At 51.2% G+C, this 25737-nt stretch overlaps 1 protein-coding gene and 1 long non-coding RNA gene across 6 annotated transcripts in view; both read right to left on the bottom strand.

The window, feature by feature from the left end:
* LOC308067548 overlaps positions 1-2195 on the bottom strand; it is a 28359-nt gene extending 26164 nt beyond the window's left edge. The window contains exon 1 of the long non-coding RNA XR_013929652.1: positions 1940-2195. This is a non-coding gene — a long non-coding RNA (uncharacterized lncRNA). The remainder of the gene's footprint in view (positions 1-1939) is intronic.
* Positions 2196-4619: 2424 nt separating this feature from the next.
* The window catches only part of SLC8A3 (solute carrier family 8 member A3), a 151012-nt gene continuing 129894 nt past the window's right edge, over positions 4620-25737 (bottom strand). For 3 of the 5 annotated variants that reach the window (XM_080394950.1, XM_080394952.1, XM_080394953.1), the window contains 4 exons: positions 9202-9326; positions 8562-8661; positions 6746-7021; positions 4620-6440 (listed from right to left, as the gene is read on the bottom strand). In XM_080394950.1, the coding sequence (XP_080251076.1) occupies positions 6064-6440; positions 6746-7021; positions 8562-8661; positions 9202-9326 (878 nt within the window). In that variant the 3' untranslated portion in view covers positions 4620-6063. Of the gene's footprint in view, positions 6441-6745; positions 7022-8561; positions 8662-9201; positions 9327-17624; positions 17643-25737 lie in introns of all 5 variants that reach the window. The other 2 variants (XM_080394949.1, XM_080394951.1) reach the window with 1 other exon arrangement.

A 25737-nucleotide genomic window follows, 5' to 3' on the forward strand; every position in this document is an offset into this window, starting at 1 on the left:
TGCCTTGGTGCCAAAGGTGTGCCTAGCAGACTTTGAGAGCATTGTTGTAGCTTTTGTGTTCAGATTTCCCCCCCCCCCCCCCCCGTAGCTTTCCAATGCACCCAAGTTCTACATGATTCTCACAAAATGGGACCAATGTTTCTGTAATGCAAGCTTAATTTCTTAGACAGCAGAAACATCTTTGGGGAGGTATTTATAACTTCACCCCCCAAAAAACCATAAAAATCTTTGAGTGGTTTATTTCTCTAAGTAACCTAGATTTCATACCAGTTTCAAAGTACTTACTAGACCTGTTATTTTTTATTGCATTCTTCAAACTGGGTCAATTTCTGAGTGCACACCCAGCAATGAGTAGTAGGCAAGTCACGATTTTTCCTTTAGCCATAGCTCCCACTCAACTTGCCACACACACGGCAATAGCAGTGGTACTGCCTGGGACACTGGTGAGCGCCGCATGTGCAGTAGGAGCATCTGATGAGCTCATCAGCCTCACATCATGGCTGCAGGCTCCATGTCTAAGCTCAGATTGCCACCCAAGGTCAAGTGCGGGGAAGGGCCGGGTTTCCCACTGCAACGTGGAGAGGGGGCCAAGGGTTTCTGCTGCTGGCAGGGTGGGCAAGCATGAATGACCACCCAGCCACCTGCCAGGATGCCCTGTGGGCCTGGAGGTGGAGGGCTGGAGTGTGTGTAAGTCTGCTCATGGTCTTAATTATCTACATATTCACAGTATTTCATTTAAATGCCGGGAGATCCTTAATCCCCTCCCACTACAGAGGCAAGTTGGGAACGCTGTCTTCTCTGCTGGGCAGTAAAGCAGCACTGACAGACACGGCTCTGTTATTAACAAGCTGGCTGCCAGTGGCACATGTACATGGATGACAACAGTCATTAAAAACATTTTTTCCCCCATGTAATACTCAAAAGGTTATTCTTGGTGACAAGTGCTTTCCAGCTTGTGGCCAGGGCTGAGCAACTGCTGCTCCCATTTGTGTAGGCTGGCTCCTGCACCAAGGTCAGGGCTGCAACCACTTCCTGGCAGAATTAACCCCAAAAAGCTTTTGTCTGTTTTTTTTACCCCAGAAAAAAAAAACAAACCAAACAAACAATTCCAGACAAATTGTATTAGGAATGACATGCTACCACTTCACACCAAAGTGCAACTGAGAATGGGTTGAAATTTCATGGCTTTGAATGGTGGCATGCTCAAGCATGACCAGACGTCCTGCATGCCTTTTTGTTTATCTTTATCTGTCCTGTTAGGCTATTGAGAGGTGGATGATTGTCATTCCTCAAAGGTCTTCTTATCTACAGTTTATTTCACCAGGGTCCAGGTACGACAGTACTGGGTGCCCTCTAAAATGCTTTCCTGAAGTGCTGTGCTGCTGGAGACATGCAGGTAAGGATCATCCCACCACAGCAGTAGGCCAGGGAAGCTGAAGCCCAAAGTGGCACGAGCAGCTGGTGCTCTCTACCTTCTCCTTGTAGATGGTGCTGTGAGGTGAGGTCATGTTGCTACTTGGGGATGGAGGGTAGCTGTGGGGGCCTTCCATAACAAGGACAAGTGTCTTACAAACCCATGCAGCAGCCCAGCCACAGATTCAAATGTGCATAACAAATATTTTTGTGTTTAAGCTGTGCTTGCCCAGAAGAGCCCTGATCACACCAACACCACAGTCATTGTCAAAAAGCCAACAAAGTCCAGTCCAAGAGCTGCAATTGCCTCCTTCCTAGCTTAAAACCTTTGCTCAACGAACACTTCATTCCCAGCATACCACAACCTAATCCTCATACCTGCACATTCCTCTCAGCCCAGCTCACTCTGGGATGATGCCCTTCAGTCCTGGACCTAAGCCTCAGCTCATGCAGGGACCAGAAAGTCTTTGTGCAGTGGGACAGTGCCACAGCACAAACAAGCTAGCAAGCTACAACAAAGCCTTACCTGAGTCATATTCTACTGTCCATGATGTTTCTCCATCCTCCAGAGGCCAGGCAACACTACTCCTTGTCTCTGCTGTGTTGGCATTTTCCTCCTCTGTGCTCTTCCTCCACCCAACCACCTCTCCCACCCTCCTCGGTGCTGTTTAGCCACTTAGCAGGAACGAGCTACAGCTGCACAACATCCATGTCAATCAACCCACTGCCTTCGGGGCGAGGCCACAGCTGCATGTTATCAATGCTAATCAACCCACTGCCTCCATTCCTCTACAGGGCAGTGAGCCAGCCCCAAAGGGTTGCAACCCACTATGCGCGCGCGCGCACACACACACCCCAGCCCGATCACTGAAGTCAAAAGAAACGGGTTATTTCCTAGAGCTAGAGCTGGAGCTCGTGTGCTTCCCCCCAGGCTGGGAGCAGGCACGCTCCTCAGAGGTGCTGCTGGCTCACAGAGGGCATGGGGTGGGAAATGACCCCCGCAGGTCTGCAGGGAGCTGGGAGCATGCTGGACCCACTGGGGCAGTGCCCTTTCTGTGGCTTTGCCAAGTGCTGGCTGCCCTAAGGAGCGACGTGCAGCACAGCCTCCCCACCAGGGCCACCTGCAGCACAGGTGCCCACCCAGGCTCCTTCCACCGCACCCGAGCATGCTGCGTTCACCGCGAGGTGTCCAAGCCCCGCTCTCCCCAGCACCCCATAAGTAAGCCCTGTGCTGGCAGGCAAAGATGGGAGCGCTGGGTGACAAACTGTACCAGCCACCCCTTTCTGGGGGAAGGCACGTGGGGACGGTGTATGTAATGGGGGGTTCAGGGGCTGTATTTGGGTCAAGTGGAAAAAAGCAGCCGGTGGGATGCGGGGGGAGAAGGTGGCATGGTACCAGCCAAACCGCAGACACTTCCCAGCCAGTTTCAGGGGGACAGGCAAGTGACTCCTCTTTGCAAAACTCTCCTTTACCCAGTGCTGATTCGGCAAAACCCAAGGGGTGCCGGGGTGCCCCATGGCAGCAGCAGTGGGAAGGCAGCCAAAGCTACCACTGCCCCCCCGTCACACATACCGTGCTTGTGTCACGACAGGTCCCAGGGACAAAGCAGCTCCTTTGATCGCCTTGGCTTTTCCCTCCTGCTGTCGAGATGCATTATTTATCCTCAACAACAGGAGCAACCGGGCCTCCACGAGGAGCAAGGATGGAGGAGAGAAGGAGGCAGCAAGGTAAGTGTGTGCTACCCGAAGCATGAGAGCTGCCCAGCGTGGCCAGCAGCTGCTGTCGCAGGTTGCCACTGGAAGGTGACAGAGAACCAACGGGGAAGGAGCAGCGACAAGAACAGCAGCAAAATCTCCTCCCCGCCAGCCAGCTGGGGGCAGGCACTGCAGGGTTCCCCCCCCAGTACTGAACCTCAGGGCTGGGGTGGAGGGGGCAGCAAACCAGCCAGAGCCCGTGTGACCAAGTCCAGGCACCTGCCCAAAGGAAAACAGGAGCAAGCAGATCACTAGACCCAAAACAAATAAAAGCCTCAGGAAAAAAAAAATCCCCAAAGGCACTAAACCTGCTTTTTTTTTTAGCTTGCATATTTTTTAATGAAGTAAAAAATAAAAGAAAGAAACACTTCACAGATGTTGGCCTGGCACAGATTGCCCTTGTGCATGGAGGGCACCAGGGTCCCCATGCAGCTGGCACTGATGGCAGCCAGCCCTCCCCCGTGCCCCCTCCCCACAGTCAGCTGAAGAAGGAAGCAGATGAGAAGCACATGGTGGGCACAGCACGAGCAACAGGACAGCACGGCAGCCCCCCAGGCCTGGCTCTACCCAGAGCTGGGGGCGCTGGCATGGGCAAAATAAAAGCTCGAGAGACTCTGTATGTCCAAACTAAACCCAGCAGTGATAACCTCCCCTTGAGAGCTGCACTTTAAGCCCCCACAGAGAGCATCTGGGGGCTTTTGAATTTTTCTTTCAGTATCACACACGTGAGCGCTGGGTCCCCGGATGGCGGGCAGTGGTGGCGGTGGCCGGCAGCGGCAGCAGCTGCTCTTGGTGGCCGTTGGCACAGCCGGAGGCCAGAGGGACTGGCAAGCTTGGCAGAAGCCTGGCCTCAGGGTTTCTTGCCTGTCTTTTTCAGGCCTTTCCCCGAAGGCATGGCGAAGGGAGGGCAGGGAGGCAGGAGGTCAGATGCTTGTTGGCTTCAAACCGAACGGCTTTTGGGCTCCCCTGGCAAAGCTCCTGCTGCTCCTCTGAGAGGGATCCTTCTTCTCTGCCTTATATGTATACACACTTATGTAGAGATACAGGTATCTGATAAACATTTTGTATGAAAATAAACACTTCATCTATGTGTTAAGGGCCATAGTCACTCTCACCTAGACACCTGCTCTAATGTTTCCATCTCTCTTGTCCATGATAACCTTGCTCCCATTGCTTTTCTCCTACCCCGCGGACACCTCCTCCCTGCCTCCTGGGGCAGCAGAAAGTGCCGTACCTTTCGGCAGCCCCTCGCTGACCTGCTGCCTCCCCAGGTTTGGCTTATTATAGGGAACTTTACAAAGAAAATGTTTCCTGTTACAGCACCTGTTTCTCAGTAGAAGAAATTATCTTCACCTTGAAAACACTTCACAAAGAGTAAGGTTTTAACATCTTCTTCCAGGGCTCCCAATTAAGAAATATGTTTCTAGATAGCACTGTTTATATAGATATAGGTATAGTTTTTATTTATTGTTATTACCAACCCAACATTTCAATTTGCAGCCATCGATGTAATTCATGACATACTCTCGTGGTGGTTTGTTTTTGTGGGTTGTTTTTTTTTTCCTTAAAAAGAAATGCACTTCAAATGAAAAGGATGCATTTTTGTCTGTCTGGTTTTCCTAAAAGGTACTCAAGATGACACAGGAGTCCTGACGTGGGTGGCAGCTTTCAAACCCGTACCTTTCAATGGCCCAAAGACCACCAGCGAGATGGGGGTGCTGTGAAAACCAGGGTAGCAAACAAGTGAAAGGGCAGCCACGCCATGCCACACCACAGCTTGGGGTGGGATGGCGCTGGGAACATGCGGGCATACTATCTGTGTTTTCCCAAATCCATTTCCACCCCCGAGCAGGAGTACCACACAGCAAACCCATCACCACCACCACCACGGAGCCGGTGCCGCTTTCCCTGGCCCCCTCGCTCCCCCCCAGGGCAGGCTGCTCCTGGGTAGCCATTTATTTCTTTATCGGTTGTAAATTAACATAATTTTCTCTCCCGCAGTACCACAAGCTCGAAGTTAATTATACAAAGAGAAATGCCATAGTCAAAATATACATGATACGTATTATATTAGAGGGTAGGGGTTTTTTTTCCTTCTTTTCTTAGCCCAGGCGGGTGATTGAAATGCTACATGCTCCAGCCTTTGTCACTAAATGTGTGTGTCTGTGTGTGTCTGTGTTGCATTAAAAATATATCAGTCTTGTGATGTTCTTAAAAAAGAAAGAAATGGAAGGTGGCAGGGGAGGGAACAGGTAATAGTGAAAAAGTTCTTTGACTGTGTTACAGTCTTTTGTGGCTTCAGAAAATACACATGTTCAATTCCAGCACTGACGGCAGCTTGAAGCTTTAGAGTTTAGATTTTTAACATATTGTTTAAGTAGTAAAAAAAAGAGAAAAAAAATAATCAAGCAACGTGCTCCCCCAAAACAAAAAAGCAACAAGCAAACAAAAAAAAAGAAAGGAAACCCCACAAATTCCTGATCAGAGTTCTGCAGTTCCCAACCAGTAAAAATAAGAAAACGGCTCCTTACAGTGGAGGGGTGCTTGGGAGGAGACAAGCCCCTGTGGGAGAGGTGGCCTTTGGAGATGGCTGAAACTTCATAATCTCATTGAATGGGGTCAGCGGCTGGGTTTATTGTGTTTTGCTTGATTTCAACGCTTGCCATTGATGCTTTCTTTTCTTTTGTATCATTTTTGGGTGGGTTTTGTCTGTTCGTTTTTTTCACTCTGTGATGGTTATGCCCTTCTTGGTGCCCAGCCATCCGGCTGTCTGGGCAGTTGGCAGCTCCTGACAGCCAGCCATCCCCTCTGGTGAAACCGTGCTTCCAGAAGAGGTGTCCCGTGAGGTAACGGAGGAGGGAGTCCCTCCCCCCGGTGGCACCGTCTCTTCACCACCTAAAACCCCTTGATGTAGCAATAGGCCTCCAGGGTGGCAAAGAGGATGTACAGCAGCCAGAGGCTGACGAAGAGCAATGTCGTGGCCAGTTTGCAGCCCCGGGGGCCGCCCAGCTCGCCCCCGAGGTGGGGCCGCCGGCGGTAGAGCAGGACGCTGATGCAGATGAAGGCGAAGATGGTGAAGAGGGTGACGGAGAAGGCCAGGGTGCCTGCCGACACCTGGAACTCCTGCCCCTGTGACGCCCAGTAGATCGCTGCCACCGACCACGCCAGCCCAATGCCCAGGAAGACGTTGACGGCGTTGCTGCCCGTGACATTGCTGATGGAGGCATCGGCATACACGTCCTGGATGGCCGCGGCTTTGCTGGCGAAGGTGTCTGGGGTTGGGAGTGGAGAGAAGGAGAAATTACCAGGGGTCTAATGGGAGAAATGGGCAACTCTTCATGTCTGGGGGACAAGGGAGGCTCAGGTGTGGCACTGACCAGGCTGGGACACGGAGCTCTCCTGGTGTACAACCCCCATCCCGGGTCCAGGTACCCCATGTTGCCACCATGTGGGGTGCAGACCTTGCCTGGGGACAGGGCTTTGTGGAGCCCCTTCCAGCCTGAGCTGTTCCCCTGGGGGCAAGAGAACCACCGGAGAACTTTTCTCCCACCCCATCCCCTCGCCACGGCCACCCCACCTGGTACAGAAGTGCCGAAGGCGACAAAGACGACAGCAGTCACGGAGTCCTTGAGGCCAATGGTGCAGCCAAAGTGGGAGGCAAGGTCACCAATGATGGCTGTGAGCATGCCGATGATGAGGATGGAGACGACGAAGCAGGCCCAGCCATTGCAGTACTCGGTGGGGGGCACGCAGGCAAAGAGCACCTTCCAGAAGACAGTCAGGAAGTGCATCACGTAGTCAAAGCAGGATGGCAAACGCTCTTCGCCAGACTCGTCCTCATCCTCATCACCCGCTGCAAATAATGTGGAAGGAGAAGTCCAGCACTCGTGATGGGGCAGGTCAAGATCACGGGGGTGGGCTGCAGCCTGTGCTTGGCTCCCCCCCAACCCCTGAGCTCCAGGGATGCTGCTCTCCTGGGACAAGGTGGCATGGTGCCGGCCACGACAGTGGGCTCAGGGTACACCAGGTCCCTCAGTGATGGGTGAGGCTTGGCAAGAGGGTGCCTCCCAGGACACCCCAGAGCCTGCAGGGCTGGGGAATGGCAAAGTGGTGTGTTGTACCCACAGAGGGGCAGCCCTGTCCCCATCCACAGGCAGTCATGTAGGATGTAGTCAATCTGTAAAGATCACTGCTGAGGGGCACCATGAAGTTACACAAGCAAGCGATGTTTTGGGGCAAAACCCAGCAGAAAGTGATAGAATTGGGAAACTGAAGAGACCTCTCCATCCTCCTGCTCCAGAGCACGGGATGGTCACCAGCAGTGCCCCAACAAGAAATTTCTCATCTGTATGAGGGTACCACCAGCAGCAGCACTGCAGGCCCTTTGAGGGATCCCCTCCTTTGCCTGGTGGGCCAGGCCACCCCTGAGGCTGGAAGCACTGCTGGTCTTTGTGTAAATAAACGACAACGGAAATACACTGGAGGAAAAGAAAGCAGGTAGGGAAAACAGGGCAGATGAAAAGGAAAGGAGAAAGACACAGGAAGAGAGAAGCAGGTCTGGGAAAAAACATTGCTTCAAGGATGGAGGTACTGTTTCCACAGAAGCAGTTTTTCCTAATTGCTAGAAAGAAGAAAACTGAACACCCCACAGCTCTTCCTTCATGTCAGAAGCAGCTCTTGTGGCCGCTGGTGACAGCTCCCACCTAGCTGCCTGCCTGCCTGCACCACAGCTGGGTGGAGAACAGCCCTTTGGGGAAGATGCCAAACCACCAAGGAAAGGTTCAGAAAGGTGCCAGAGTGTCATTAACTCACGGACGTCTCTAAAATGTGTGCGCCACAGCTGCCCAGCTCTGGAAGTGGTGAGCTCTCTCAGGCTACCCGGGCAACAGCTGGTAGGTCTCTGGGCCTTTCCCTCCACCAGCTGCTGCCTTGTGGGGCAACATCTCCTGGCATGTGGTAACCCTCCCGAATCCCAAAGACTCTACTGGACATGGCATTTTCCAGCAGCAGGGGCTACCTGAACAGGACAGTACTGGGCACACCAGGAGCCAGCAGCCCAGCCAGGATGGGATTTTGCTGCCTGTATTCTGCTCATCAGACCGCTAAAGCAGCAGAAGCACCGTCAGCAGACACAAAGTCTTTGAAAACTGGCCTCCTGGATGGCTCTGCGCCAAGAGATGGATCTCCTGGGCTCCTGGATAACGCATCTGCAAATGCCCAATATATTAGGAGCAGAAGCCCTCTTTAGACTGGCTTTGCTGATGGCTACCATGCACGCAACAGCTGAGCACCACTGCCCAGGCAGATGCCGTCTCCTGAGCCCAGACAGATCTCATCCCAAGGCTGCATGACTCCTGTGGGTGCTGGTGCGGGTTTTCTGATGTCCCCCTCACCTGCACTGACGGTAATGGCCTCCATGAACTGGTCCCTCCAGGAATGTGTCCCTACAACCAAAGCCAGGTTTGTCTTCTTAATCAGCTTGTCCACGGTGCTCTGTTGTGGGAATAAAGATGCACAGCAATTAAACTGGCTGCTAGCAGGCAAGGCTGATGTTGCAGTGCACTGTGGTCTCACAGACCCTTCCCAAACTGTGGAAGTGCCACAAGCATTCTCCTACCAGCCAGAGGAGGCCATGACTGGAGTTGGGACCACCTTCTCCCTGGACAGGCTGACCCAAACCTCACCAGAACCAGCTTGTTTGCCACCCCTTAATCCTGATGAGGCTCCTTCCCTCACCCCTGCCTCAACAGAGACAGCTTTTCTCCTGCCCTCTCCTGCACACTGGCTTCCTCTGCTTCCAGCAAGGCTCCCTTGTCTTTCTCCCTCCACCTCCTCCTACCAGCAGCTACTTCCCCTGGCATTTCTTGTAGGTTGCCCCTACCCTTTACTGCACTGCATTCTCCTTTTCCTCTTCCACCAGCCCTTTCCCTGCACAGGCAGCCACCCCCTGCCTCCTCAGTCCTGCTCTCCATGGCTGCTTTTCAGTGTCACATGGCTTTTCCCTCCTGGAGGACCCCTAAGAAAACCGCTGACCTTGAACTCATAGGACTCCTCAATGATGACTTCCAGTTTGGGATGCTCGCCGAGTATTGGTTTGCCCATCTCTGCAATCCTCTTGGCTTCCTCCTCTTCAACTGTCAACTTCCTCTCAGGCACCTCTGTGAAAGCAAGGCCAACACCGAGCTGTAGGCAGCAGCCCTGGAACACCGAGGCACTGCAAGGGCTCGTCTGCATGGCCTGAGCACAGGCTTCTGCAGCCCCTTCACAGCTTGCTAATCTCACGCAACAAGGTGGGGGGCAGTGATGGGGTGCTGGACCACAGAAACAAAGGACCAAGATTTTTGAATATGTCAGTCATCAAGAACATACACAACACAGTTTTAATTTATCAAAAAATACCCAAACAACTCTTTCTTCAGCCTGCATTGGCATTCTTGGATGACATATGCCCTGCCATCATCCTTGCAGCAGCCACACCTTTGGGGAGACCAGGGTACCGACTACTTCTTCCGTTTGGCACAAGCATCCTTTAAGATGGCTTTAATGCCGTGGTGTGTTTCCCAGTTTGAATGAACAGGAGACACGATCTTTTCATTCTCCTTCAATCAGCAAATCACTGTTGGCACCATGTGCCACTCCCTGTTTGGTCTAATGCTCAGACAGACACACAGAGTCACAATGCACACATGAACATGTTCCTAGCAGCTGCAAAAACGACCAGGAAGGAGCAAGTCAGGAAGCAAATGTGTTTTTTTCTTTCATATTACTGGACATTTAGTTTCTGCTGGAGGAAACTAACCCAGGACCCCAGGTCAGCAGCATGCTGGGATGACCCTGTGTTGGGCTCATTTTGCCGATGCCCTAGCAAACCCAGTGAGATGTCTGGGGATGTTCTGTTTGCCTGGATGGGAAGGAGCACCCCAACCAGCAGGAGGGGTACCCTGGCACTGTCCCCAGCCCTGACCTAGGCCTCGTCCCCCCTCCCAACCACGCAAGTGCAGGCATGTGCTGATGGGCTCTCTGAAAAGCCTTGACAGCTCAAGCAAGAAGCTGGCTTTCACCTGGCTTTCCTGTGCCTGACCAGTCGGGTCATACGAGCTGCATCACAGGGCCCAGCCAAGAGCATGGGGGTGGGAGCTCTGCAGAACCTGGCGGGGTATCACAAAGGCAGAGCATCTTGTTCTGGCTAAGCAGTGGGTCAGACATTACCCAAGGTTTCCTGAAAAGGTTACAAACACCCTATGTAATGCCTCAAATGCGATTAATCCCATGTGAGCTCCAGCAGATCTCATACTACGCACCAAAAATCACACAGAAATTACAAAGTCCCGGTGAAACCTAGTCATAAACTCTCTGCCTTTTCTTCATCAACCCAACTAGATTGATGGCAAAGACTGTAAGCCTTGCAAGACCTGCAGAGTTTATAAAATATATAGTAGCTCCTGTGGCAGGTGACATTATTAAAACCCATCACAGAAGCAGAAACGGTTGCGTCCATCATTTGAAATCAATGGTATACGTCAAACCCATCACTGCTTAGCTCAAAAAGAGCATACTCTGGGTTTGGAAATCCCCACAAGTTTAAAAAAAAAGACAGACACATGGGAGCACAGCACCCGGAGAAGACGGGCAATGCAGGATGCCAGGGGACAGGGGGGCAACTGCAGCCAAAGACCAAGTGAGCACAGAGCAGAGGAGACAGCTGAGCTGGAGAAGTGCAGAAACAGGGGTGAACCTGCATGATATGTACTGCTTGACACTACACTTGGAGGCATGAACTGATGAATATCAGGAACAAGATTCAAGTTACTTGTATTTACTTAAGCAGGGAATTAGATGATTAGATGAAATCTACATCTCTTTTTCTAAGACAGAGATCAAGACAGCCCAGTCTCTGCCTCTGCCTGGAAGTGTATGAAGATGACAAGCTGCATCCATCACTGAAAACGCAGGTGCTTACACATCAGTTGCCGCACCATGTTTGTGGATCACTTCTGTCTGAGCTTCCCCATAACCTGAAGCTCAGGGGAGGAGGCACCTCCAGCTGTGCAAGGCCCAGCTTGGCAGCTGAGCTGAGCGCCTGCTGACGTGTGCTGACAGTACGGAGCTGAGCAAAAGCACAGCAGCCATCCCAGCAGGGTTGCAAAGCCCGGACTTGGTGACAGTCCAGCTCACTACAACCTTTGTGGGGAAGCAACTACATCAGAAAAGCTGCAGTTGCAGTTGGCGGCATGGTCCCTTGGGCTCCCGCCCACTGGCTGCAGTTGCACAGCACCAAAAGTAAATGTCTGGAATCAGAGGAGCTGCCCTGAAAATGGGGAGTAATGGGCAGAATTTCCTCAGCCTAACAACTCCAGGAGAAATGATGCAATGAAACCTCAGTCCCCACTTTAACCAACTTGACAAAAGCCTTTGGCACGGTACGACGGGAACCCCATGCAAATATTAACTACCTAGGCGAGGCTGGGCTGCAGGCAGTTCTGTAAGCAGACGCAGTGCAGAAAGATTCCCCTTTCCTGTAGGAAGCGGTATCCAGAACAGCTTTATCCCAGAATCTGGCGTCTTCCTCATGCTGGTTTATGTACCCGTGCCAGGCAGTGCAGTGCAAGACCCAAAGCCCTCCTCTGAGGAGGAAGATCTCCTGTGTCTCTTCTCACTGTGTACCAGGTCCCAGGCTGCTGGGCAGGCTGCATGGGAATGCCCGTGTCCATGCTCAGAGGCAGGACCTTTGGCTGCTAGCAGATGGCTTTGCTGTCTCTGCAAGCAACTTGCAGATCACCTACTGATTTGATGAGCACGACAATCACTTGCCGGGCAGCTCTTGGAGTAAATCAAGCGACACAACCATGTCCAAGAGCAGACAGATTGCTCTGGCAGCCTGGGGGCTGGATGCAGCACAAGCATGGGACCAGGCACTCCACCAAAGTGAAGGTGCTGGCACTCACCACAGCACTGAAGGGCTCTGGGACTCATGCTATTTCAGAGGGCACCTTGCCTTCAGAAGAAGTGCCACCAGAGGCACCTTCAAGTCCTAGGTAGGTCAGTCGTGGTGAAGGCACAAGCTGACCAGCGATGGAGACCTGCTGACAGCATGTCCACTGAGACATGAATAATGGAGACCCTGCTGTCACCATGCAGCTCCTCTGCAGTGAATATGGTGAACTAGGGCACAGGGAAGAAACGCAGCCACCCAAGGATGTCCTGTGGAGACACTGCCAGGCTGAGTCTTTCAATGCCAGCTGCAAGCAAAGCGCAGGAGAACAGGCATAGGCAGAATGTCCAAATGGTTACCTTGCAGACATGACAATAGAGGAAGCTTGCAGATAAGGGAAAAAGGACGTAATTCCTTCACACCTCATCAAAAAGCAGTCACGTTCGTGAATGTGCAACAGGAAAGCAAAGCACAGAAACTGAACAAACTTCAAAGGTGTGTCTTAAAACATTTAACCTGCCCTTGTATTTTCGCTGAGCCTCTACCCTAATGTAAGAGACAAACATAGATTAAGAGTCACGGATCAGTACTGTCCTGGATCCTGCTCAATGCATTTGTGCAAGTGACCCATAGGTGCCAAGTAACAGGCTCCCGACTGTCCTCTGAAATCAAGGCAGTGCCATTTGTGGCAGGAAGGACAAGCTTAGAAGCCCAGTGGACATGCCTCTTGCCCCAGCCTATACTTGCCATACAGTTAAGGGGGAGAGCTAAGCACCTCCAAAGAGAGCTAAGCACCTCCAAAGCACCTACATGAATCCGCCACTTCTCCCCAACTACTGTTTAGGACACCTGAGCAAGCAATAGCAGGAATCAGTGCCAACCTCTGCAGAACACCAGACCCTGCTCCAGGCCTGCTGGGTCTACTTGTGCTGGTGGGATGCTGAGACTGTGTGTACAGACCCAGCAGCTGGGAGGGAATAAACTCCTGCAATGTCCTAGTGGCAGAGCACACTCCTGATGCTCCTGCCTTTCAGGGAAGCACTTCAGCCAGCAGCAGGGTGCACCAGCCTGCCTCCAGAGCTGCAAGAGGCCACTGTCTCTGCAGCAAGTGTGGGGCATGCTCCCACGTGGTCTATGGTAGCCACAGGCCCCCAGCTCCTGAGGGACCAGGTACAGAGCTGCGGTCTTGGAGGGCTCCTCCAGGAGGCAAGGGCAGGGCGTCAGTGAGGGGTGTCACACATCACCCCAGTGCGGTAGCCTGCAAAGAAGACTACCAAGGGCTGCGATGAATAAAACACAAGGGGGGGGGGGGGGGGGGGGAGAGAGATTTTTAGTTTGAAAGGTCAAGTCTGTCAAGGTGAATGCTGCCAAGCTGCAGCTTAATTATTAACTAGCCTGATTTCTGTTTGTATCAGCATCAGTACCTGCTTTTCAATGCAATTGCACCCTGGACTCCCTGCTGTCAACCCCAATTAAGCCTGATAAGGTCTGGCTATGCCCAGCAAGAACATGAGCTTGCCAGGACCTCTTGGGCTGCCTCCACCTCCTCCCCAGGAAGGGGAAGGTGGCGAGAGAGGGGTCCCCTAAATCCTGCCTGTGCTGGAACACAGGTGTGTGTTACCATCAAGTGCTAGCAACCTGTCTGGGCTGCAGGAGCATGGTAAGGTTAGGCAAGCTGGTTCTTTCTCTTCTTCTCTGCTTCATTCAGGGTCAGTTCAGACCCTTAAGGGCATGACAGATGAGGGGGGCCAGCAGCTCCCAGTTAAGGTCATGCCACTGCTGGGCTCTGCAGTGCTGGACACATCCCTGCCATGCTCACTCCTCAGCTCTCACCCACATGAGAACCACTTACGTCCCACTTACACCCACAGGGCCATCCTGAGACCTCATCTGCAGCTATTTGCAAAGTGCCTTCAGACCTACATGATAGGCATTTTCCTGGGCTCAAAATACTATAAGCAGATCCTGTCCTCTCATTTCTTCCAGGAGAAAGGGGAGCACTAAAGCAGCATTCCCACATCGTGCATTGCTTCTGGGGGTACTACGCAGGTGCTTGCCTGCTCAACCTCCTTCAGACTTGGGGGAACAAACAGGAACTGGACATTGTCTGTGGCCTCCTGAACACATCATAAATCAAAGCTAGATAAAGCCCATTTCCACGGGGTAATCCAGCCGCCACACCTTTTGAGCTGAAACAGGCAACAGGAATGTCCGGTAACACCATCAGAGAGGTAGATACCCATCACCTAGGCAATGCTGCAAGACTACCAAACAGACACGGGCCAACTTGTATTCCCTGTCACTTGCTGGATAAATTGGATTAAAACCAGCAATGTATTCATTAAAGATTGCTATGAAGGCCATTTCACACCCCTCAAGCTATCTCATCTCCATCCATATCTAGAGCAGGCACGTATCTGCATGAAGGTCACCCCTTCTGGGGACTCCGCTGCTCGGAAGAAATTAAAATGACAATTAAAATGGGATTTTTTTTTGTTGTGGCTCAATAAATTATAATCCTGGCTAAACAAAGTAAACAGTGAGCACGAATGATTTCCTCTCTCCAGAGCGCTGTCAAGCCATCAGTCACAACCGGGGAAGACTGCTGGCTAAATGACACTCCGGCTTTTGAGGTTAGCATATGGGTATGCCCTTTACTGAAACACATGCACACGCTCAAGCACCGGCAGCCTGGTCTGCCTTCTAAAAAGGGAGGAATCTGCTTACTGAGCCCTGAAAGCTATTTTTGAGGCGTGATACATCCCATATACATGCCCCAGCGTCCTTAACGCTAACTGGGAAACGCCGCACATTCATGAGATGGAGGCTAAAGCACAGGGCTGGGAACTGCGCATTGCTCCACTGCTGGCTCTGCCTTGAGATTGCTGCTGACATGACCGTCCCTGACAGGCCAGTCAACTGGTGACTCTGGTCCCCAGTCTTTCCCACTGCAAAGTGAACCCAGGAGTTTTAATGCATAAATAAACATACACATTTAGAAATATTTTCTTTGATCCGGGTGAGTATGTGGAAATGAAGGTAGAGAAGTATCTACCATTTAGATAACTCCCCATCCTTTTAAAGAGCTGGACCTCCTGAGCCCAAGAACTTGCAACCAAAGGCTCTGTGCAGGTTTTCAGTGACTTTTTCAAAGGCTGGGAAGACCAGCAAAGCAGCTTGTCCACTGCTGGCAATGGCAGGAACAACTGGAGTTGGTATTGACTATTTCCCTGTATAAAGAGTATAAAGAGAGTCTGTTGCCAGTGCCAGAAAAAAAGGTTATGCATGAGAGAAGTTAAAAAATAAGCAGGTTTGACTCTCAAGTCACTGCACAGCCACCCCATACTACTGTGCTCTTCTGCAGCCCAAACAGCTGGCACTGGACACCTGGCCAGGCAAGGCTTTCAAAAGGTTTGCACAGCCTTGCAAGTCTGGCTCAGAGAGCCCATTAGGAGGAAACAAATGCTGAGCTGAACCTGTGCCAAAGGCTCTCCCCGGCCCAGTTACTTTGCCTTGTGTAAAATTCACAGCCCTGCTTTCCTGGGGAGGGCTCTGCAAGGCCAGGGGGATAAAGCCAGGACCTCCCATTTACCCCCAGGTAAGGGCTGCTGGGACAAGAGAGGCATTTTCACGTGGGTTTATCCATCAGGGCACCCCAGCGCTTCTGCAAAGAGATGGGGCCACTGCAGTGAGCAGCCTTGCCAGGGCTGCTGAAGAAGTGCCACTGGAGGGCAAATGCCCCAGGGCTGCAGAGGAGAGCCAGGGCACCCAGCCATCCCAGGGACACAGCCCTGGGAAAAGGGGCACTGCCCAGGAAAGGCTGTGCGAGCTGCTCTGGGAGGGAGGGGACAAGGAGCGGGACCGACAGATTCCGCTGAAACACTCAATAATGCAGTTTTTCACCAAGATTCCTGCACATCTGTGTAATCTAAATCTAACATGACACGGACTAAACGAGGACGTCACTTCTCTCCCTGCTGATTAGCCATGATTGCTGCTGAGTGACACTGCAGCACGTGCCTCTGCGCTTGCTGGCCGGCCGCTGCCTTGAAGCACGCACAGAGGCCGAGCACCGGGAGCTCAAACTGCGGGCCAAGCGCATGCCGCATGCATGGAGGGCACCTGGGGGCAGCCTACCAAGGGGGGCACCCGAGGGACCCCCCCCCCTCCCAGACAGAGAGGAGGCTTTTCTTTATTAACTGGAAAGCAACTTTCCATAGCTGGTGACCAAGTTCTCCAATAATGGCTGCCAAAAGCAATCAGGCTGGATCACAACAGAGGGAGGAAAGTTATGTTATTTTAATACGAATTATTTGGTTCCCAGGGTTCTGATCAAATTAGACAGCTACTGAATTAAAGCAATGAAATTACTGGGAAGAAGGCTGTGCTCAACTGATTTCCAGTCCTCCTGGACCTGAAGAAGTAACAAAGGAAAATGTCCAAACCGCTCTAAGGAGTCTTCTGTAAACACCCTAAGCTGTTATTTGGGGAGCTGGGGATTTCAGCCTGCCACTAGCAATTTCCTAATTATCCCAATATCCAATGGGCACAGGCCATCCCCTGCGCAGCAGATTTGGCATCCTTCGAAAAGGAGCAGACTGAAGCTTGCATGGCAGATGCTGCTCCTTTGATTTGCAGCACAGCTCAGGCATGATGAATTTGGTTTTCAGCTCTGCTTGCAAACCTGTCAGACTCAAGCTCCTCTCTGCACCCTGCATGCCTGCCCTTATCTTTTGACAAATGTTTCTTTAGTCCAAATTCAACAGTAATCATATCTGGAATTGAAGGAATAAGAAAAACACAGGAGGGGTACACCACACCGCAGCGGGATCAAGAGCGACTGGTGTAACAGGGATTTTGGGCAAGGAAGGCAGGGTTCAGTATTAATACACATAAAATCCCTCCACGGGGAGAGGGGACGAAGAGTGCAGAGCCAGAGCTGAGGGTGAGAAGGGAAACAGCGCTGGTGCTTACCATGCCCTGGCAGCACTGCCCTGGCACTGGGCTCACCCTTGGGATCCCCCACGACGGGAGGTGGAGAGCACCCTGGTGCATGCACTGAGGGGTGAAGCATGGCCTGATCCTCCATGGGAAGGGGACAGCTGCGCAGTCCTGCACCCTTGCCCACCCCAGGTGACAACATCCCACACCCCAGGAGCACCACCCCCTTGCAGAAAAGCCCCATGCTCCCTGGTGCATCAGCACAACCCAAGCCCCAGAGCTGCCCCAAGAGAGGGGACTGAGTCATGGACCAGCCAGGGCTGCAAGTTCAGCTTTGCAACCCTGGCTGGCTCATTTCCCAAAACCACAGTGAAAAATCTGGAATATGGGGAATACTCTTAGATGTCAATCAATCACTGTCATGTTCTTAATGCATTGCTCTTAACTAGTTCCTGCTGGACACACCATGAGACAGGGTTGTCTACAACACAGCAATCACAAACACGGCAGAGACTGACCAAAGGGGACGAAAACAGAGCCAGAGCAGGAGAAAAAGGAGCCAGAAAGGAGAAAAAGCACTTACCTTGGGTGAGCAGTAGGGCTGTGGGGAGAGAACATAAGAAAGACAGGGAAAGAGAAGAAAAGAGGGGAAAAAAGTTAATATCCAAGGGGCAAAAGCTGTTTTGCAGATGATGGCTGTCAGTGAGCAATGGACGTGGTACGAGGTGGTACATGAGCTCGCCAGGGCTGCGTGTCGGGCACAGGCTGGGGAGCAGGCACCAGGGCAGCGGGATGGAAAGGAGGCTGGCGAGCGCCAGGGTGCTGGCTCCCCAAAGCCACCCCCCTCCCCAAGCAAAGGCAGAGGTATGGGATGCAGGTGGGGAGTAGCAAGGAGGGGAAGGGAAAAGTGGAGCCGGGGGGAGAGTTACGCTTGCCATCAGGGCCTGCCATGACCCAAACTGACCTGAAGGCATGGGAGGTGCCCCTGCTTCAGCCAGGAGTGTGTGGTTGTGGCAGGGCTCGGCACAACCAAGGCAGTGGCCAGGGGCGATAGGCAGCTCACTGAGAAGAGCATCATCAGAGGGAGGTGTTGATAGAATGGGTGCTGGCCTCCAGTGTGAAATGGGGCAGGGGGTAATGCAACCATGCGTCATCTCCTGGGATGCCCTGGCTTGCCTATGGCTATCCAAAGCTCTACAGGTACCGCTCCCAGAGGGTCAGGGTGCCGAGAGGGGCACAGGCACACATAACGCATCACCAGTTTGAGTCCTCCTGGCTCTCTTTGCTCCCCATTGCTGGTCTGCCTGACAGTCCTGTACAGGCACATGCTGTGCAATGCATTGCAGTGGGATGCAACTGCCTCCCAGGAAATGCGACTGCGCGGTCCTGTGAGATTAGAGGTGGGAGGAAGGCAGGAGAAGAGGGTGAAGGTCCTTGGAAGGGACAACCTTATCCTGACTTTCCATACAGGCACGGGCCAGTCCTCTTGCTGCCTTGGGGAGTGACCTCCTGGCCCTCCCCTGCCTTAATTTCCCCATTCTCCAGAGCTGTCTCAAAGAATCACCTTGCTGGATCCCTCCTAGGTGTTACCTGTCGAAAGCCACAGCCTGCATCTAAGTATTCAACTAACTACAGGGAAGTCCGTATAGCAAAAAAATACCAAACCCTCTTTGAGTGGGGCCAAGCACCAGCTCTGTGCCTTAACTTTGTCAGAATTCTGACTTCTACCTGTCCTTCAAACAGCAAACAGGTCCCTGAAGACATGGTTGCATCCGATGACAGTATTGTAATTACTAATAGTTATTATTATGCACTTTTAGCATCAGAAGCTTAAAACTCTGTACAAAGACTGAGTCAGTATTAACAGCCCCATTTGACAGATGGTGAAGCAAGCACAGAGAGGCTAAAGGGAACATTTTGCAAACTCAGAAGTGGGCTGAAGTCCAAAAGCGCTAATTTACCCGGACCCGCCTGGGTGCTCCCTGATTCCCATCCATAAGCTGATTTGCTGACTGGAGACCCAAGGAGTGATCAGCAAGACTCTCTCACCCTTTAACAGTCCCATATGGCCAGTGTGAAAGTCTGATGGAGGGTGGAGGTTAACAGCAGCCTATCGCGCCCTGAATGAACTCACATCGCCACTTGGCTGCCATTAACTCCACTTCATACCGAAGTCCTAGCACGGCCGCACTCGGTGGTGGCATGTTGGGGACTTACTTTGTTCAGGCCTCTGAAAAGCAGGCACTTATACAGGTGCACCTAATTGAAAGTGATTTCCTAAGCAATTTGTCAAAGGTCGCAAAGCGCATCAGTGGCAGACCCAGGGAAAGTAGTCCTGAGTCCTGGCTCTCAGTCACTTCCCTATTCCATCAGGCAGCATCCATGGGCACAGCTTTCCCGACAGCCTGTGGAGAGGCATTGGCCCAGTCAAGATCTTCATCCACCTATCCATCTCCCCAGCTGGAAACACCATGGGCACTCCAGGAGGTCTCCCTTGTCTGTGGGGGCAGGTAGATGTGCAGAGAACAGGGAAAGGTCAATGAAGAGGCTCCTTGCTGAGCATCCCTTGTGTTTCAGGGTCAATTCCTTTTGAGAGTCAAAAACCTTTGGGGGAAGCATTCATGAATATGTTTGGCAGCACGTACAATGCCCCAGAGCCACGAGAAGCAATGGGATGTTTGCTCTGCTCAAAGCACCTCCCATCCTCTGCAGAGCTCTGCCTGGAGGTCTCCAACAGGCTTGTCACTGCCCCTGGTAGTCTTGAGTCTCCTTGTAGCTCTGTCCTGCTGCAGCTCCATGCTACCCTGTGGCGTCCTTACTATTCCATGGTCTTCTGGTTCTCCAGACAATGTGGGGAAATTTAATTTGCCTTTTGCAATTACAAGCATTAGTACAATGGGTTGATTCAGTGCTCCTTTTTAATATAATGAAAAATTACTGGGCCCCTAAGCTACTGTGGTTATTTAAAAAAAAAAAATCATTGGTTCCTCATGTTTTTTAAAACTGTTATTCTAGTGCTCTGGGATTTGAGTTTATTTTTTTCCCCATTTTCTTCTGAGCAAAAGAACTATTTTTCTCCCTTTCACTTATGGTATGACACATGAATATTTGAAGAAGCCTATAAAGCTATGAATGAAACATCAAGAATACAGCATGCAGAAAGCCAAGGGATTATTTTATCTTTATATTTCCGAGTGAATGCTGTGCATGCAAGCAAGAAAGTGATTTCACGGACTAAAGCTTCCTTCCTGCACACGCATCTGCTGATGTGCCCTTAGACCTGACCTGTAATGTTTCCTGACAGTCCGTCTGGGGATGCTGTACCTGTACCAGCCTTGTTGATGGCCCCTGTACTGTTCCCATCCCACAAGCCTCCCTCCGCTTTCCCGCCTGGGCTGCATCCCTCCATCCCTCCCTAGGGCACCTCTCCCTGTCCTGCACTCTCCTGCTCTGCCTGTCATGCTCCTTGTGGGGCCAAGCCAGGCCACCTCATTGCTGTTGGCATCTCAGGTAGTCTCACAGGCCTGACACGTGTATTCTTACCGGGAGCTGCTAAAATTAGCTCCACGGTCAAATCCAAAATAGCAGTCCCAAGTATCCCTTACCTAACGCTTGCATGGCGTGAATGCAGACAAGCACGCATGCCCACAGACAAGGTAGGTGACCCTGACTGTCTCAGAAGATCCAAGACCTTCAGCTCTGGATCCCAGTTGCTGCTTTACTGGGATTTCTCTGCCTTGCAGGCTTGGTTTTTACTGGGCAAAGTCAAAGCTGTGTGCATGAACTCACTTCCCCTGCCACTGGACAACTCGGACCTGAATTTAGCTGCTAAAAAAAGCTATTTACTAATAAACTGGTTTATCTGCGTGTTTTCAATGTACTTTGGGGTCAAATTGTGCTGTGACATACGTGTTCTTGTGGGTTACAATCAGGAATTGAATTCCTTCTTGCTTTAACTGTACCGAAGCCAAAGAAGGTTAAGGAGGAACCAGGCTCAGGATGGGAGCAGACCTGCAATCGAGCAGTCCTGCAGCTTACAGCAACCTGATGTGCTAGATGTGTGTCCCAGTCTTTTTCTAAATGGTGCAATACCTTTTTCTGCTGTCTGCCTCACAGAGAGATCTGACCACGCTGCATGCTTTATTCTGGACTCATTCTTCATTAACACAGATCTTTCCTAATCAATATCCCTAAAGGCTCCAGGAAGTCATTGCGCAGGTGAAAGAACCCTTGTTAAGGGCCTGGGACTTAGAGGGTGAGCTGAAATGAGGGAGAGAAGGCTGGATGTTGAGGAGACCCTCAGGCACACAGCAGGGCAGCCACAGGCAGCCAAAGCAAGAGAACACATTGCCTGCACCCCATGCGCACCCGAAGGAGCTCAGTGACCAGGCAAACCACAGGCTCCGTTCTCAAAAGAGGTAAGGATCCCCCATCTTCCAGATGTAACTGTCCACAGGCTCTGTCTCCAAATTTACTCACCGAGGAAAGCAAACTGCTTCCCTAATGGACTGTGAAGAGCTATAAACATGATTTTTTTATAGGCTAAAGAAGGCAGAGATTTTGAAGCATTAACCTGAATGCTGTTATTATTGAAGTCAATAGCAAAGCTCTTGCAGACTCCAGGAGATTCCTCTCCATCAGGAGAACCAGCAGCGTTCAGCTTAATCACAGAGCTGCAAGCAAATTATTACACCTTTGTGGAAGAAGATAACAGCAATTTAACATTTCTTTCCTATTCCCATCCGTAGCTGATGGAAGGAGGAGTTTCTTAGCATCTGCCCACACTTCAGAAAACCCCAGCACGTGTGGGGTGCACATTGATGCAGCTTATCTTATACAGGCACAGACCTTTGTATCAAGTCACATCATTTCATCAATATTTTGACACAGATAACTTGCTGGATCAATCGAAGCTAGGAATCCTCCTTCACTCACAGTTTAATCCTTACTCTGCAACTCCCAGCCACATCCTCCCTCTGAGGCACGAAGCTTTCCTGGCAGGGGTGCTGACACTTGATTAAAAGATGTGTTATGAGATTTGTCCACAGCAGTTGACTCTGTGCTGGAAGGGCTGAGAGGACTTGAGACCAAATCTTCCCAAGCCAGGTCATGACAGCAAGCTGCTTAATAGTGCTCACCAGCCATCTGTGCTCCCATTTCCAGTGAAGCCGTATCTTGTGAGAGACATGCTTTCTGAAGCAAAATTTTGCATGAAGGATATCAATCCCTTTTACAAAATGTAACCCTCAAGACATAGCCTTGATGTACCAGCCCTGAGGTTGAATCTTCCACTGCTGTGCCATGAGCTTAATTCACACAAGCAGACTCCCGATTACCCTCAAGAAACATAATTTTCCAAATGCTATTTTTATTATTATCTGCAATCAACAAATCTTTCAAAGCAGCCTCGCTTGTCATTCGGGCTCCATCAACACTAGGGTTAACCACCATTTAAGCAGAAGACTGACTTTATCCAGGGAAAGCAAAGCAAGTTTTTCCCCTGTAAGCCAGAACCGCGGAAAAAGTGTGAAAGCTGATGTGTGAAGAAAGTATTTCTCAAAAATCCTGCTGGGCTGACAGCAGCAAAATCCTTGTTTCAGTTGTGAGCTGACAGGACACCCGAGTGGCCATGAGAGCAAGAGTCAAACCAACAGACAGCATCTTGTCGTAAAGGAAAATACTTGTTTCACTGCAGGAACACTTTCAAAAAGTGCTGAAAAAAGGATGGCCAGAAAGGTGGCTCAGGGTGCTGGGAAGTTTCAAAGCCCTCCAGCGCTCAGTAGACAGGGATTCAGTTTATGTGAGTGCACATATGGAGGAAAGGTGAGACAAGAAAGATTCAGAGACTAATTTTTGAGAAATGGAGAAGATAAAAAAAATTAGGAAACCTGGGAGATGCCCAGGAGGATAGAGAAAAGCAACATTTACTGCCTTTGCCAAGCAAAGAATTTATCTCTCTTTGATTCCTTTTTACTCACTTTGATAAAAGAAGCTTGCAGCAAGCACCATCTTTGCCAGAGCTCTTTGCATCTGATATCCACTACTAAGTCAGTACTGGTCTTCACCACAGACTGGGCTGGCAAGATACCCATCTCAGATCTATTCTCATCTATTTGAATTATTGGGGCACATCAACATTGCTGCTGAAGTAAAACTACTTGATGTAATTTGTTTGGATCATCAGAAAAGCTTTGAAAAACTCCAGCTGCAGAAAGCAATTGGTGAAAAAGAATAAATGAGCTGCAAGACAAAGTCTGGTATTGTAGATGTAGCATTTATATTACCAGGAGTAAGCGGTCAGCTCTCCTTATGGTGAGGGTTAACAACTAAGCACCCCAAGGCTCAAAGCAGCGTGGTACTGATATAATTGGGGGTGAACAGTGAGGAGCATCATCTGCAGATGATGCAAAACGTTTCAGTCAAAAGACTGTATCTGTGGCTGTTATGCATTGTGCAAGCCCTAAGCAACCTGAAGACAGGAATTTGTATTTGGACTACCACAGGTACCTCTGAGTAGAGATGGTTTTTTTCCCCCAGTAAGGTGCTAGCAAGCGCAAGCAGCAAAAGCGATAGCATATATATTTCCTGCTTAGCTCTGACCCTCACAGAGAAGATACAACCCCCTACCCCACAGCTCTGATCAGGGCCAAGGAGATGTTCCCTTGAGTGGAGGTAACTGCTTTGTATTGGCACGTACAGGACAGCACAGCCAGTAATGCAAATCGACCGTACAGTAGCAAATGCTGCTCCCGCCTGCTATCCTCCTCCACCCTCCACCAGAAATCACTGCCACCGCATCCAGCAGCAGTGTGGGTACCCCCAGGGACAGCACAGTGGACGTGAATAGCACCAAGTTCTGCACGCCAAAACAAGCAGTCCAAGCTCTGCCCCAAGCTGGTTTGAGAAGCACACATCTACTCATCCCTGATCCCTGCCACCAGCTCTGCCTTCCCTTCAGGGCACCACACATCATCACTGATTTCATCACTGCTACCTAGCTTGTACCCTTAAAGCGAGCTAGCAGCTACCCTCTGTGTGGGGAGGCCCTGGGGCGAGCGCTGGCCCTTGGCACGTAGCTTATGGTAGTGCCGGCACAACTGCCATGGACTGGCTGTCTCTGTGCAACCCAGACCGCTGGTAACTTCCAAACACGACTGCCAGTCAGCTGAGGCGCCCAACACTGCCCTGCTCCCAGTGGGGCCAGAAGAGATGCTTTGAAGACACCACCCACTACCAAAAGCTGTCCGAGAACACCCTGAGAACACCCTACAGCTCCCTAGGCACAGGCTCAGTGTGACACAGTTAAGTGGGGAGTAACAACAAAACCAGGACACATCGCCAAGAAAATCACATCTTTTGCAGTGCTGGAAACAAACGCGTGGGCAGCCGAAGCCCAGAGAGACTCTTCATCAAAAGCAACCCGTCCTGAACCTCCCAGGAGAGGCAGGAGCTGTGCTTTGCCCTCGCTGTATGAGTCACATGGGGGCCCATTCGTCACTGCAGCACAACCAAGGTAGAGTCCCAGCTAGGGGGCTGTGCTTTGGGATTTGCTGGGGGGGGGGGGGGGGGGGGGGGGGGGGGCGATGGCAGCATCTGTGCAGTGCTGTGGGGGCCCGTCTGCACCAAGGTGGCTGCAATGACATTGCAGCCTGTGGGGCTCTATCAGTCATGCATGTGCTTTGCAATAAATAAGCTATCCAAACTCTGCCCCTGCAACAGTGTGATGATGGCAGGAACACGTGTGGGAGTCACTGTGAGCATCCCTTCCCGACACTGTGTTTTGTGCCTCCTGAGCACATGCGAGCCCATGCGTGTCCTGGGACACCTCCTCCACCAAGAGCCAGCTCTTGTGTGTGCCCCGTGAAGCTGCTGGTGACAGCATCTGCTGTCAATCATTCCTGACGCCCTGCACGGGAAAGGCTTGCATAGCTCCTTATTCTTCATCGCAGGCACAAGGTACACTCGATGGAGATGTCAGCGTGCAGCACTATGGAGCTGGGGATCTTTCCAGATGCCCTGGAATTAGTGTAGCAACTGTGCCACCTTGTGCCAGCAACATTTACAAATGTATTTTATTCTCCAGTCTCTTAGACTTTGAAACTATGGTGTTCTCACTCTGACTTTACTCTAACAAGGCCAACCAGGGCTCCCTGTCTCCTCTTTGGCATGGTCCTTTACTTCCTCCGGGTAAACAGAGTCTGTCCGAGGGTGTGCCCTCACCTCTGGTGAGGGAAGTGGCTGGTCTGCAGGCTCTGTGCTGCAGATCATTTAGCCTGGCTTTTATCTCCTCTCTGCCTGTTGCAAATCAGACAGTCCCACTGACTCCAACTGATGCTGGTGTAAATGAGACACTCACAGTACAGCAAATTGGCATCGCAGCCCTAACGATAATGAGGACATTTTACAACTGAACCACCTTAGGGCCTATTTGGATTTTTTTCAAATATGTGTTTTTACTCAGCCAGATGCAACATGGCCTATACAGGAAAAAGAAATGCAGAACTTCACAAAAACCAGCTCAATCCTGACTCTGTATCTCACTGAAGGTCACTGGTTTAGAAAAGGATGCAGGGCTCACAGAGAGCAGACAACTGAGCAGAAACTGCAGTGTGATGCTCCAAGCTGCCAAGTCCTAAGCAGGACAGAGCCAGAGACAGGTGATTTTCCTCCTGTACCTGCTGAGATGGAGGTGGGAG

The sequence above is a fragment of the Falco punctatus genome (genome assembly GCF_963210335.1).
Source record: "Falco punctatus genome assembly, chromosome: 7".
NCBI classification, from domain to species: Eukaryota; Metazoa; Chordata; class Aves; order Falconiformes; family Falconidae; genus Falco; species Falco punctatus.